This window comes from Onthophagus taurus, chromosome 10, assembly GCF_036711975.1.
Source record: "Onthophagus taurus isolate NC chromosome 10, IU_Otau_3.0, whole genome shotgun sequence".
In the NCBI taxonomy this organism is placed as follows: domain Eukaryota; kingdom Metazoa; phylum Arthropoda; class Insecta; order Coleoptera; family Scarabaeidae; genus Onthophagus; species Onthophagus taurus.
The window spans coordinates 5855398-5871135 of record NC_091975.1 but is presented as its reverse complement, the minus strand read 5'-3'; the positions used below and the strand labels follow the sequence as shown (position 1 = coordinate 5871135).

Here is a 15738-nt window from a genome sequence, read left to right as displayed (position 1 = left end):
ATATCATAATTCTGGTAGTTATGATATTTTGATTAAGGTTGCATATTTAATAGTTGTGGAAGATTTAATAACAGGATTTAAAAGAATCGTATCTCAAGAAGTAATTGAGATATCAGAATGAAATTAGTATCATTTTATTCGAAATTTAATCTAGTTTGACTGTGCCATAAATAATAACTTAGTTGTCATAATCGTAGATTACGATTTTTTTTTCAGGTTGCAAATTTAATAGTTATGGAATTTTTTAATAACAAAAATTAAAAGAACCGTATCTCAGGAAATAATTGAGATATTAAGACGAAATAAGAAGCATTTTAAAGTAAATTTAATCTAGTTTTATGGTGCCTTAAATCATTTTTGAGCTACCATAATTCTGGTCGTTATGATTTTTTGATTAAGGTTGCGTATTTAATAGTTGTGGAAGATTTAATACCAGGAATTAAAAGAATCGTATCTCAAGAACTAATTGAGATATCAAGATGAAATAAGAAGCATTTTATAGGAAATTTAAGCTAGTTTGACTGTGCCATAAACAATATCTTAATTGACATTATCGTATTAGTTACGATTTTTTGATTAAGTTTGCATATTTAATAGTTGTGGAAGTCGTAATAACAGGAATTAAAAGAATCGTATCTCAAGAAATAATTGAGATATAGTGATGAAATAAGAAGAATTTTAAAGGGAATTTAATCTAGTTTTATGCTGCCATAAATAATTTTTTAGATATCATAATTCTGGTAGTTATGATATTTTGATTAAGGTTGCGTATTTAATAGTTGTGGAAGATTTAATAACAGGAATTAAAAGAATCGTATCTCAAGAAGTAATTGAGATATCAGAATGAAATTAGTATCATTTTATTCGAAATTTAATCTAGTTTGACTGTGCCATAAATAATAACTTAGTTGTCATAATCGTAGTAATTACGATTTTTTATTCAGGTTGCAAATTTGTTAGTTATGGAAGTTTTAATAACAAGAATTAAAAGAACCGTATCTCAGGAAATAATTGAGATATTAAGACGAAATAAGAAGCATTTTAAAGGAAATTTAATCTAGTTTTATGGTGCCATAAATAATTTTTTAGATATCATAATTCTGGTAGTTGTGATTTTTTGATTAAGGTTGCGTATTTAATAGTTGTGGAAGATTTAATACCAGGAATTAAAAGAATCGTATCTCAAGAACTAATTGAGGTATCAAGATGAAATAAGAAGGCTTTAAAGGTTATTTAATCTAGTTTGACTGTGCCATAAACAATATCTTAATTGACATTATCGTATTAGTTACGATTTTTTGATTAAGTTTGCATATTTAATAGTTGTGGAAGTCGTAATAACAGGAATTAAAAGAATCGTATCTCAAGAAATAATTGAGATATAGTGATGAAATAAGAAGAATTTTAAAGGGAATTTAATCTAGTTTTATGCTACCATAAATAATTTTTTAGATATCATAATTCTGGTAGTTATGATATTTTGATTAAGGTTGCATATTTAATAGTTGTGGAAGATTTAATAACAGGAATTAAAATAATCGTATCTCAAGAAGTAATTGAGATATCAGAATGAAATTAGTATCATTTTATTCGAAATTTAATCTAGTTTGACTGTGCCATAAATAATAACTTAGTTGTCATAATCGCAGTAATTATGATTTTTTCATTCAGGTTGCAAATTTAATAGTTATGGAAGTTTTAATAATAAGAATTAAAAGAACCGTATCTCAGGAAATAATTGAGATATTAAGTCGAAATAAGAAGCATTTTAAAGGAAATTTAATCTAGTTTTATGGTGCCGTAAATAATTTTTGAGCTACCATAATTCTGGTCGTTATGATTTTTTGATTAAGGTTGCGTATTTAATAGTTGTGGAAGATTTAATACCAGGAATTAAAAGAATCGTATCTCAAGAACTAATTGAGATATCAAGATGAAATAAGAAGCATTTTATAGGAAATTTAAGCTAGTTTGACTGTGCCATAAACAATATCTTAATTGACATTATCGTATTAGTTACGATTTTTTGATTAAGTTTGCATATTTAATAGTTGTGGAAGTCGTAATAACAGGAATTAAAAGAATCGTATCTCAAGAAATAATTGAGATATAGTGATGAAATAAGAAGAATTTTAAAGGGAATTTAATCTAGTTTTATGCTGCCATAAATAATTTTTTTGATATCATAATTCTGGTAGTTATGATTTTTTGATTAAGGTTGCTTATTTAATAGTTGTGGAAGATTTAATAACAGGAATTAAAAGAATCGTATCTCAAGAAGTAATTGAGATATCAGAATGAAATTAGTATCATTTTATTCGAAATTTAATCTAGTTTGACTGTGCCATAAATAATAACTTAGTTGTCATAATCGTAGTAATTACGATTTTTTTATTCAGGTTGCAAATTTAATAGTTATGGAAGTTTTAATAACAAGAATTAAAAGAACCGTATCTCAGGAAATAATTGAGATATTAAGACGAAATAAGAAGCATTTTAAAGGAAATTTAATCTAGTTTTATGGTGCCATAAATAATTTTTGAGCTACCATAATTCTGGTCGTTATGATTTTTTGATTAAGGTTGCGTATTTAATAGTTGTGGAAGATTTAATACCAGGAATTAAAAGAATCGTATCTCAAGAATTAATTGAGATATCAAGATGAAATAAGAAGCATTTTATAGGAAATTTAATCTAGTTTTATGCTGCCATAAATAATTTTTTAGATATCATAATTCTGGTAGTTATGATATTTTGATTAAGGTTGCATATTTAATAGTTGTGGAAGATTTAATAACAGGATTTAAAAGAATCGTATCTCAAGAAGTAATTGAGATATCAGAATGAAATTAGTATCATTTTATTCGAAATTTAATCTAGTTTGACTGTGCCATAAATAATAACTTAGTTGTCATAATCGTAGATTACGATTTTTTTTCAGGTTGCAAATTTAATAGTTATGGAATTTTTTAATAACAAAAATTAAAAGAACCGTATCTCAGGAAATAATTGAGATATTAAGACGAAATAAGAAGCATTTTAAAGTAAATTTAATCTAGTTTTATGGTGCCTTAAATCATTTTTGAGCTACCATAATTCTGGTCGTTATGATTTTTTGATTAAGGTTGCGTATTTAATAGTTGTGGAAGATTTAATACCAGGAATTAAAAGAATCGTATCTCAAGAACTAATTGAGATATCAAGATGAAATAAGAAGCATTTTATAGGAAATTTAAGCTAGTTTGACTGTGCCATAAACAATATCTTAATTGACATTATCGTATTAGTTACGATTTTTTGATTAAGTTTGCATATTTAATAGTTGTGGAAGTCGTAATAACAGGAATTAAAAGAATCGTATCTCAAGAAATAATTGAGATATAGTGATGAAATAAGAAGAATTTTAAAGGGAATTTAATCTAGTTTTATGCTGCCATAAATAATTTTTTTGATATCATAATTCTGGTAGTTATGATTTTTTGATTAAGGTTGCTTATTTAATAGTTGTGGAAGATTTAATAACAGGAATTAAAAGAATCGTATCTCAAGAAGTAATTGAGATATCAGAATGAAATTAGTATCATTTTATTCGAAATTTAATCTAGTTTGACTGTGCCATAAATAATAACTTAGTTGTCATAATCGTAGTAATTACGATTTTTTTATTCAGGTTGCAAATTTAATAGTTATGGAATTTTTAATAACAAGAATTAAAAGAACCGTATCTCAGGAAATAATTGAGATATTAAGACGAAATAAGAAGCATATTAAAGGAAATTTAATCTAGTTTTATGGTGCCATAAATAATTTTTGAGCTACCATAATTCTGGTCGTTATGATTTTTTGATTAAGGTTGCGTATTTAATAGTTGTGGAAGATTTAATACCAGGAATTAAAAGAATCGTATCTCAAGAACTAATTGAGATATGAAGATGAAATAAGAAGCATTTTAAAGGTTATTTAATCTAGTTTGACTGTGCCATAAACAATATCTTAATTGACATTATCGTATTAGTTACGATTTTTTGATTAAGTTTGCATATTTAATAGTTGTGGAAGTCGTAATAACAGGAATTAAAAGAATCGTATCTCAAGAAATAATTGAGATATAGTGATGAAATAAGAAGAATTTTAAAGGGAATTTAATCTAGTTTTATGCTGCCATAAATAATTTTTTTGATATCATAATTCTGGTAGTTATGATATTTTGATTAAGGTTGCATATTTAATAGTTGTGGAAGATTTAATAACAGGAATTAAAAGAATCGTATCTCAAGAAATAATTAAGATGTCAGAATGAAATAAGAAGCATTTTATAGGAAATTTAATCTGGTTTGACTGTGCTATAAATAATATCTTAGTTATCATAATTATATTATCATTAGTTATTTAATAGTTTTTGTTCATAGCCTACATTAACGATATTCACGAGTTTTCATCACAGTAAATTTTTGCTTTACACTGCTGACTAAAATAGTTACTAAAGTTCAATCAACTTCTGATTGCGTTAAACTTCAAGATTATATTAATCGTTTGAAAAATGACTGCACAAACAATTTTCTTTATCTAAATTATGGCAAATACATAGCTAGATATTACGTTCTACAGACTTGGATTGGAGTTCTTGGTAGTTACTTTTAGTGTAAAGGATCTCGGCATCGTTTTCGACTCTAAATTGCTTTTCAACAATCATTCAGAAGAATTATTCTCTAAAGCTAATAGGGTTTTAGGTTACATCATCATAATCTCTAGACCTACAATATATAAGGTCTTTATACATGGCCTATGCAAGATTTGCTCGGTATTTAGCTCACAAATTTAACTTACCATACTGTTCGTACGCTGCGCAGACGTAGAACTACCGCCGACATGTTGTTATTGCATAAATTTATCAACGGTTTGTTTAACTCGCCTGATCTTGTGAATCATTTCATTCTCTGCGTTCAGCTATTTTACTCGAGATCAGTGTTTATTTAGATTGCCCACCAGTATTTATCCCAAATAGTATTTAATAGTTGTGGAAGTAACTTAGTTAGAGCTAGCTAACCCTTAAATCACCAGTTTAGGCATCACAAACTAAATTTTTTATATAATTAGGTATCAAGATCCAAGAATGTTTAATATTATTTATATGATAGGTAAAAATAAAAAGTATAAAAACAAATTATTTTATTTCAGTCAACCTTTGTTTAATTAATTAGTTAAAGAACAAACTCTTAAAAATTACTCAATCGATACTAATTATAATTAATCAATATAAATATACAAAGAAAATATAACATGTAAATAATTTAAAATTTTAAAATCACTTTTAAACCAAAATTAATTAATTCACAAGAATAATTTTGGGAAACGATTAGTTTTTTTAGTTGACCAATTAAATTTAAATTACTTCATGTTTATAAAAAAATTGACAACAACGCACCGCGATTACAAAAAAAATCATAGCAATTACAATTAATTTTTTTAATATATAAAAATTGAAACAATCACATACGAAATATATTATTAATAATTAAGCAGTTAATTAACAATAAAATTAAAACAAGGCCTCGAGATATTTTTAATTTTTATCATTATTTGTTCAACGTCATGTCTTTTTCATTTCACTTTTTCAACGTTAAAAACTTACGGTAGACTTAGTGGTTTGAAATATTGCCTACAATATATCGCCCCGATTGTCAACGGAGCATCAAGAGGCCCATAAAGACCCTTATGTTTCTCGGGTAGTCGCGAATACGCCACTGCGTACTCTTTATCAAACGCGTTTAAGTCCATATTTGCACGACCAACCGCTTTACACGTCAAAAATAAAATATCGCGGTAAATCGACGCTGAAATGTAATGAATTGGAGTTGATTCTTCGTGAATACGAGGCGATTTTTTCTTATTTCTTTCAATAGCCAATTTCTTTAGGGGGTCTAAAAGTTCATTGCAATGAACTGAATCAATTATTGTTTTCATCATCCTAAAAAAATTAGTTTAAACATTTTTAGTTTTTTCTTTTTAATTTATTTTACCAATTAATGTGAGTTTGTTCTGGGATTCCACTGTTAATAAGGGCTGCTCTTTTATGATAAAGTGTGTACATTGGTGTGAAGTCCCCATATAACTTTGGATGGTCCCACATACATTTCACAGTCACAGGAGCTACTAAATGTTCTAATGAATAATAAATAGAAATAAGAAATTTTATTAAATCAAAGTCAATAACTTACGCTCTTCCTTACAAGCAGCTTTTTAACATAAATTTAATTTATAAATTAAAATCAAAATTAATATTACTTACCAACTGAAGCTAATTCTTGTGTAAGGGGATCCGCTCCTTCCTCAACTGGTTGCATTCCTCCAAGATCTTCAATTTCATGCCCGCTATCATTACTAACTTTTTCCGAATTTTCGCTGCTCCTATCAAAATTATTACTCGTAGCTCGAGTATTCGCCCGATTTTTTAAACACAAATTGGGTAAATGGCTCTGTACATTAATCCTTTCAAACACCCATACTAAATTCCAATAAATAATCGGATGTTCTTCAACAAACCTCGCGTCAGATAAACTCAAATCGCCTTCGCGTGCTAAAACATTTTCCAATTCTTTACGCAGCACCAATGGATTTAAGTAGGGCACGCTAAAAGGTTCACTTAAACCTGTTTCTCTTTGTGAAATGTTAATTGTTAAAAGGGGCACCGTTTGTTTTGAACATGATGGGCAGATTGTGTTTAGATTGGAATCGTCTGCTGACCAACAGGTCATTATGTCTTCATCATAAAGGAACGATAAGCAATTGTGACATTGGCAACATGATGTTAACACAATGTCCATCTCACTATCTAAATTAATAAAAAAGTTTTTATATATATTTTTTTATTTAAAACAAAATTACCTGCTTGTGAGTCATTCGGAACGTTAAATAAACTCTCAGGTAAATCATCAAAGTCTTTTAAATTCGCATAACTTCCGCGATAACTTCCAAACTCAGCGGAAATCCTCCGATGGCGTTCACCACCTTCACTTCCATCGGTTGATTCATTTTCACCTTCTCCAACATCAACGCAACCAGTTCGTTCACCCGCAAGCATTTTAACCGGCGTGTTTGTAGTCGATGTCGAAATTGTTTCTTTAATTTCTTCTAATTTTTTAACAACCGTATTTGCCGCACTTTTTAAACTACTAATTCCCCCTTGGATAAGTTCGTTTGATTTTTTCCCAGTTAAATTACTTGGACTGGTGAAGAAATAACACAATAAATTAATGAAAATAAAAATACCGAGCGAAATTAAGGTAAATAAAGAGTTAATTAATTAACACTCATTGTTTTCTTACCTTAAATTATTAATGGCGGCCTCTATGAATTGGTGCGTGGACTTCAAATTTGCCTTTCGCAGTGACAGCCTTGCGGTTGAATAGCGGCTAAAAGAAAACGACTAGCTACCGGCAAATGCTACGTGCGGTGAATTTTGCAATTCTTTTTTACATGCATTTTTTTAAGGGGCAACATTCCAGAAAAAGCAACAAATATATTTTTTTATGATCAAAAACTTGTTTCTTACCTCAACATTTTTATACTTGATCCAATACTTGCAAAACCAGATGTAACCATAGCTGAGGGAATCGTTTCTGATCGTTGTAATTTATTTTGGGTAGGAGGAGATCCCTCAAAAGTAGCTGATCGTTGAACTGAGTTTCGGAATAAAACGGGATCATCCGATGGTGGGGGGTTTGAGTAACTAATAGGAGATGATTCGATATTAACTGGAGGTTCTTCTTCAATTTCGGGTTTATCTAAAGCGCCCAAAGGATCATTTTCAGTTACGACAGTTCTTGGAGAAGTTTTCGTTGGGGATTCTTTTAAATCATCACAATTTTGATCCCCTTCTCCGTTAAATTGTAAAACCCTAGCACAATTTTTTTTCGAATTCTGCTGGAGTTTATCAATAATATTAGCATCTCCCGCGCTTTCCGATCGCGATAACATCCGTAAATACTCCGACGGACTTTCTGGTTGGACCAATTTTATCGTTTCTTCTTCTTCCTCTTCCGGTACATTCTCCAAATCATCTTCTTGCTCCAAAACACTGTGATTCACCACAGCAGAGTCCACCTCGGAAGAATCGGCTTCATTCGTTACATTCCCTTTTACGATATTTACAATTTGGTGACGAAACTTTTCGAAAAATCCTTCGGAAGGTGTCGCTTCGTGCGAATCTAAACTCGAACGAGATGCTGCTCTATCAGTTATATCGAGCAGGTTTGAATTTCCTTCTGTTGACGCTGATAATTTCCCGGCAGCTCTTCGTCTTCCTGCAAATCGAAAATGACCCGCTGCTAAAACGACGTAACGAAGTTTATTCCAAAGGAGTTGACTCGGACTTGATTGAGCTGGCCATTCAGCTTCAAGAACACAGCGATTATAAAATCTAAATAAATTTGAAAAATTAGTTGTATTAATTATAAACTGTGTTGCAAGATTTTTGTACTGTTGAACATTTTTCTGTAACACGTCACGTCACAAGATTATCTGGATTACAATTAAGATATACAAAGAATATGTGTTTTTTATATCTATGGGATATATGATAACACGGAAATTAATCTGCCAAAATAATTGGAACACCCCTCTTGTACCACAAAACAACGTTTTACTACCACCTTTGCACATCAAATTTGGTTTAGTGAAAAATCTTCTGAAATCACTAGACAGAGAAAGCATTGCTTTTAAACGTCTTGGATATATTTACCCAAAATTAAGTCAAGCTAAAATAAAAGGTTTGTTAAACTCAAGTTAGTATTTTATTTTATGCTCATAAAATATTTATTTTTAGGAATATTGAATGGGAAAATTGCCTAGGACAGCTTTAAAGCTGTTACAGAACATTTTCTGGGTCTGCAAATTGGCGATTCCTTATTTTTGATATGCTGACAGGTTTCGATAACTGCAATATGCAAATGTCATAAAAAGTCCATTTTGTCCACCATCATTTGGACAACTTTGGGAAAGCACGATGAAAAATTTCATCAGATAGCACCACTTAAACTTGGTTGAAAGGTGACGTGTTACAAAAAAATGGAAGGAAATAAATTAAAGTTTGCAACACAGTGTTATTGAATGAAATTAATTTTACCCATATGTTAAGGCGTTGGGTTGAATACCATTGCGTTCCATGAGAAGTAAAAGCTTCACAGCCAATAAAGGACGGGAAAATTCGCCGCAAAGTTGCATCATTAATCTGTAGCAAACTTCATCGCATGTTAATTTTTGATTAGTGGCTCTTACTAATAATTCGTAAGATTGTTGAAGAATCGTGCGCTCTTTTCCGACGTTTAATGATAACATACTGGGTAAAGCCATAAAATAAAGTGTGTGACAAGTTCCGCTAAGACATCGAACCCAAAGTTTGGGCGATCGTATACATTTCCTAGCCAATTTTTGTGCTGATTTAATTTCGTGTTTAGTTCTTCGCGCCATCGGCGATCCAGGTGTATTATTTTGACAAAGTGATTTTATATGATTGTGTTTTTTGCTTAATAATAAATTCGGATCTAAACTAAATTCGTTATAAATAAAGGAGCCTACGGTTGTTAGAGGTTCAGGGGGAAGTAAAAATACGGTTCTTTCACTCCTATTTGTGATATCATATTCGATTAGTTTTACATCGGAATCTTCGTAATAATTTAACTTTTCCGTACATTCATCGAAAAACGTTAATCCTTGATCACCATCTGCCACAAAACTACGTTCTTCTATAAATCGGATAAACATTTGAGTGTGCATTAAATGAGTGAAAAATTTATGATGAGCTTTATCACGTGATTTTAAAAACTCATTCAACTGAAATAAAGCTTGAGGATCGGTTGTTCCAACGGTGGGAGCTTTCGTAATCGGTAAAAGAAACGATCTATAACCCTTTAAAGTGTGTGCCATAAATCGTAAAAAAGCTTCTTGAATTTCAAGTTCTTGCATTTGATCTGAGCGACGTTTTCGAAACTCCATTTCAACATCATCAACTTGATCCGAATGAACACTTGACACGTTTTGTTTACTTAATTGTTTGTGTAATTGGTCGAGGGTATTTTTTAAAATTCTCGCTGCTTTTTTCGGTAATAATTTTATGGTTAACAAAGAACGATGCGTTTCACAAACTGTGATTATATTCGTATCTAAATCAACACAACTCACATCCGCTGGCGGATCGTATAAATCAAAAAATCTTGAGTCAACTCCAATTAAAAATGGCAATGGAGCGTGAAGAACTTCAACCAAACCTAACGGACAAAGTGGAATGTACGGACATTGCCATTTAAATGGAAATAATAATGAAGACACAGCTTCAGCAACAGCTGTTAATGTATCAGGTCTTAAGGAATGAATTAAAATTTTTTGCTCCGTTAAAGCTAATAAAAGAACTGTGAGACAATTTTCTGAACCCAAATTTAATAATAAGTGTCGAAAACCAGCTGAGCTTCTCGGTAAAGGTAAATCTTCTGGTTGAGTCATTATTGTTCTATCTTTTTGATCTGGCGTCAATTGAAGCAACATTCTTGAACCAGGAAATGGTACTTCATCAAGTAGTTGAAGAATAAATCTTTCTATTGGGACCGGTTGTGGTTTATCACTTGATGCTAAACCCTAAATAAACATAATATTAATTTAATCAATTGAAGAGGTCTTTTCCAAAACTAAGTAAGTTCAAAAAATCGAAAATCGCGATTAACATTAATACAAAAAGGTTGCATTTGATCTATATATTTATGTTTCATAAAACTTATATTTCGATAAAACTCCAAAAGATTTATTTCAAAGCTAATCCAAGTCCAAAAAGATTATATTCCAAAATACCACACATCAAAGGGCGCCATCATGGGCAGTGACATATTTTCAGTGAATCTTAAGCATTTCGGTCGTCAACAGCACCTGTTGCTTACAGTGGTCCATTAGGTGGGCCATCTAGACCAGTGGTATTCAAACTAGGTTCCGCGGAACCCTGGGGTTCCGTGGGCCATGCCCAAATATTTCTTTATATAAATCAATAAGTCAACCCCTACTTATTCAATAAGTATACTAATTTTAAAAATTCAATATTTTAAACCATGCAAATCTTTGCAACAAAAGTGTTGAATATTTCAAACGTAAAAAATGATGAATTGAAGAAGAAAACAAAGACATTTTGTAAATGTGTGCTCTCTGATAACGCGAAATCACTTGAAGCTTCATTTCGCATTAGCTATCGCGTTGCAAGAGAAAGAGAGGCTTACACAATTGCCGAAAAATTAATAAAACCCTGCATTAAGGATGTAATATCTTGCAAATTTGGAGAGACTTATCTGGAAGAAGTGAACATCATTCCATTATCGGACACCACAATTGCAAGACGAATTGAAGAAATGGCATTATTTTGTGAAAATGATTTAATAAATCGTCTGAAAACGTCGAACCATAATTTTGCATTGCAGTTGGATGAAACCACAGATGTTGCAGGATGAGCTGTGTTAATTGTACTGGTATGCTATGTTTTTAATTTTTCAGTGCAAGAAGATATGCTCTTCTGTAAACCCCTCGTAGGAAGGACGACTGGAGAAGAAATTTTTAAACTGATTAATTTGTACATGGAAAAACATAAAATAAGTTGGAATTTATGCGCGCATATTTGTACTGATGGAGCAAAATCCTTATTAGGTCGCGAAAAAGGAGCAATATCGCGAATTATTCAACTAGCTCCCCATATTAAACATTCCCATTGTTGTCTTCATAGGCATCAATTAGCGGTAAGACGTATCTTGCAAAAACTCAAAGATACGTTGGAAGAAACAGTGCAAATTATAAATTTTATAAAGAAGGAACTAAATTCCAGATTATTTGCTTTGCTATGTGAGGAGCTATCTAGTACGCATAAAACTTTGTTATTGCATGCAGAAGTACGCTGGCTTTCACGTTGTAAAATTTTAACTCGGTTTGTAGAGTTGAAAGATGAAGTCAGATTATTTTTAAATGAACATAATCACAAATATGCAGCAAAATTGATTTGTGAAATATGGTTACAAACCGTATGCTATTTGGCAGATATATTCTCTTTTTTAAATGAATACAATCATGAATACAATCACTTCAAGGAATTAATATCAACATTATTAAAATGCATGATAAAATCAATTCATTACTACTGAAATTAGATTTATGGGAATCTTACGTTAAATCAAATAACGTGCAATGTTTCCAAATGTTAAACAGTTTTCTAATCGAAAATGAATTAGTCATAAATAATGATGTTCGACAACTGATTGAGGAACATATTATTCAATTAAAACGAACAATACGAATATACTTCCCAGAAACAACAGAATCGTATGAATGGATTATAGATCCATTTCAATATTACAATAAATCTGGGAATTTAATGTTGAAAGAAAGTTCTGAAAGAAGTTTTGAAATGTGCATTTGACAGAAAAGAAAAATTGTACGCAGAATATCCAGAAATATCAACAAGAGCATTCTAATCGCTCTTAGATTACTGCCTTTCGTTTCTACCTATTTATGCGAACATTCATTTTCAATATATGTAGCAACGAAAATAAAATACAGAAATAGGCTCGATGCAGAAAATGAGATGCGTCTACAAATAACAAATATTTTACCAGATTTTAATATATTATGCAAGGGCAAACAGGCTCACCCCAGCCATTAGCGCATGCAATCTAATTTTGCATTTGTGCACTTTTATAATAATGAACAATGAAAATATGTATTTTTTACCAATTTACTTGTTTAACATTCTAAAATTCACATAAGTAATAATTTGATATTAATTTTTTCTTAAGGGTTCCGTTGAAATATATATAACTGTAAAGGGGTTCCGCGCCTCAAAATAGTTTGAAGACCACTGATCTAGACTATATCACTGTGTAGAAGCAAACATGCTAGCCATCATGGCGACCATTCTAGTGGTCCATCATGAGCCATATTGAAGAGGGGCCATTAGAGGTTTATTACATGAAACAGTTGTGGCTGTTTTGTGATTATTGAACCCAATCAGAATAGGGAAAATACGTTTTCGTATACGTGGATCGAAAACGAAAGTGGTAAAGGTTCAAACGAGGTTTGTTCTGCGCTCAAACATTTTCTTGGATTATTAGAATCAAAATATGAATCAAACAAGCCTTGCACCTTGAAACTGTTCTCAGATTCATGCCCAGGGCAGAACAAAAACCTGGCTGTTATATTTATGCTTCTGTGTCATGTACAAAACAGTATCTTTACCGAAATTGATGAGGACTTCATACCAGCTGATCGTGTATTTGGACACTCTGAAAAAGTGATAAAGAGGCGAGAAGAAATCGCCAGCTCTGAAGGTTACTATGATATTTTTGCACACAATGCAACAGTCCTGCAAAACGGTAAGGACTGAAATATAAACGATTATAAAACTGCAATGAGTACTTTCTTTAAACGAAAACTATTTGCTTATTGTAAAGGTAAAAAGCAGTACATGTAAAAGGTACTTATACTGGTTCTGTTCTCATGTTTTTCATCTCCAAAGCAACCCAGTGACATAACACATGTCAAAATAGTTTGAATAATTTGCGCCCTAAGATAAATTACGTCACTAATTAGATAAATTCGTAAATTTTTAAAAGCTTGATATCTGAAAAACGGTTAAGTTTAGGTCTATGATGTGCTACATGAATTTTGTTTAGAATTTCGAGACGAATTGAAATATGGAATAATATAGCAAGTGTTCCATTAAAGAAAACGTAACTTTCTTGGGTCATAACTTTTTGATTGACCTGTATACTTAATTTGTCTTTATTGTAATAGATTTTAAAAAATGCTGAAACTTTTGTATCTTTACATTTTTCGCTAGCTTATTTACTTTAGTTAATAACTAATTGTTTCCATACATATCAGCAACTCTGTATATTAACACATTTCTACTGAATATGTTCTATTCAACTTTTTACAGACATTCAGTCATAGAAGATTTTTTTGGACTTACTTAGTTTTGTAAAAGTGCTCTTCAATTATACTTACATATAAAAATAAGAGCCATTTTTCAAATGTATAAGAAAATGGCCAATGAGACAACAAACAAATACTTTTAATAACATGTACATCGTGTTCTAAATGTTCATTGAACTTTAATAAATCTTTTTGTTCATTACTGAGTCGATTTTCAGGAAACTTTTCATAAAAAGTCAAAGCAGATCCATACACTTTGTGTTTAGCATCAGAAACTGTTAAAACGAACGTGCTATAGACGGGTTTTGGTTGGGACGCCTTTTTTGGCCACAATTCAAGACTCGCGCCCATTGGAAGGCAGAAAAGTGGAACGGATTCGGGAAAAGGAAAATGAGGTAAATCCATCATCGGATATCTGCTTAAAACGTCAGGTTTATATGTTATAAGAGTGGCTCGGTTCATAGATTTTTTATAACACAAATATACATTACTTCCGACAATTCCTTTGTTTAAATTTTTGTTGATACAGCAAAAAGCGTGCGGTGGTGATTCTCCTTTACTTGCTATAACTACACAAATATCTGTTACAACAAGTGCATTACAGGGCATAGTTTCGTGACCCCTTCTGTATGTTATAAAAGTATTTGCTGTTGAGTTGTTTACATTTGCTACACGATTTCCTACGCTTTCTTTAACAACTGAGGCATCTGACATTAAAAATTCTTTCCCTTCATACATTACACCTATTAAAAAAGTTAAATAATTAAACTCTTAATATAAAAATATTATAAATTATACCTATATCGACTAAAGGTGGTTTATCCCTTCCTCTACGAAAACATACATAACACTCTGTACTTCTTAAACTTCCATGATTTAAATCTGCACTTAGACCCGTTGGTGTATATTCGATAATTTCATAATTTTCAGGTACAGTTTCTCCCAATGTGGGGAAAATGATCCCAATGTCAGTAATAGGTGCCTTATTATGTCCATCTTTTAAATTACCAGACTCTGAAAGTATACTGTCATCCAATAATTCAGGATCATCGGGGAGGCCCGCAATAACAAAGTAATCAGCTACTCTTCGTTCATCCATTATTAATAACTTATTAATGTTATGACTTTAATATTATTCTCTTCATCTTGTCACCAAAGGATACCTAAGGCACATCTGCTCCAGTTTTTTCACAATAAACACAAAAAGGTGGTTAAAAAAAGGTTAATAGCGGTATAGAAACCGTCTGGTGAGTCATGCCGCGGTAAGTTTTTTTCTTTCGCATTTAGTTTACCTGGGGGCCGGCGATTTCTTATACCTACGAAGACAGAGGCATTTATGTAGTGGGGGATAACACTCAAAAATCAACTTTCAATACCATTACTTCCCGATTTCGGCGGCGAGTTTGTTGTATTCTCTGTTGTTGATAATTAATTAACTTTTTGACGTTTGTATCCTGTCACACCGACAACAAATACACTAAAATTGATCAAAATACACTAAATAACACAGGGTGACGAGATACTTTTTTAACAAATCAAAAATCCCTGCCACATTTTTTTCTTATTTGAGCCCTTGAACCTAATTTTAATTTCAACCACGAGCAAATTAACCCACTTATCTCATCTACGTGAGTATTTGTGCGTATCAGATTTGTTGTTACTATTGGAGCGTAGATAATTCCTTAAGTAAAATGTAATTCGATGCTATTATTGACTTTAGACGTGTTCAAGGTTAGGTTTTTTTTGCATATTGAAACATGTTGAAATACAGGTTTCTATAATATA

At 31.2% G+C, this 15738-nt stretch overlaps 1 protein-coding gene across 3 annotated transcripts; it reads right to left on the bottom strand.

Moving 5' to 3' along the window:
- Nucleotides 1-5154: 5154 nt before the first annotated feature.
- Nucleotides 5155-15680, bottom strand: LOC111413709 (DENN domain-containing protein Crag). 3 transcript variants are annotated; one of them, XM_023044770.2, is made up of 11 exons: nucleotides 15330-15680; nucleotides 14752-15269; nucleotides 14026-14696; nucleotides 9125-10629; nucleotides 7553-8419; nucleotides 7326-7412; nucleotides 6886-7226; nucleotides 6290-6832; nucleotides 6219-6236; nucleotides 6021-6162; nucleotides 5155-5968 (listed from the first exon to the last, which is right to left on the bottom strand). In XM_023044770.2, exons 2-11 carry the CDS (start codon nucleotides 15050-15052, stop codon nucleotides 5629-5631), a joined length of 4815 nt encoding a protein of 1604 aa, XP_022900538.2. In that variant the 5' UTR covers nucleotides 15053-15269; nucleotides 15330-15680; the 3' UTR covers nucleotides 5155-5628. The 3 variants fall into 3 exon arrangements, with proteins under 3 accessions (XP_022900538.2, XP_022900540.2, XP_022900539.2); XM_023044772.2 differs by lacking the exon at nucleotides 7326-7412; XM_023044771.2 differs by lacking the exon at nucleotides 6219-6236 and having other exon boundaries at nucleotides 15330-15679.
- Between the last annotated feature and the right edge of the window lie 58 nt (nucleotides 15681-15738).

Excerpts from the sequence above, each read along its gene's own strand:
- LOC111413709 (XM_023044770.2), bottom strand. The coding sequence starts at position 15,052 with ATGGATGAACGAAGAGTAGCTGATTACTTTGTTATTGCGGGCCTCCCC. Across the intron at positions 10,630-14,025 it reads AATGGCTCTTATTTTTATAT|GGTTTAGCATCAAGTGATAA; the intron begins GTAAGTATAATT and ends ATGTTTATTTAG. Across the intron at positions 5,969-6,020 it reads GAACAAACTCACATTAATTG|GATGATGAAAACAATAATTG; the intron begins GTAAAATAAATT and ends TAATTTTTTTAG.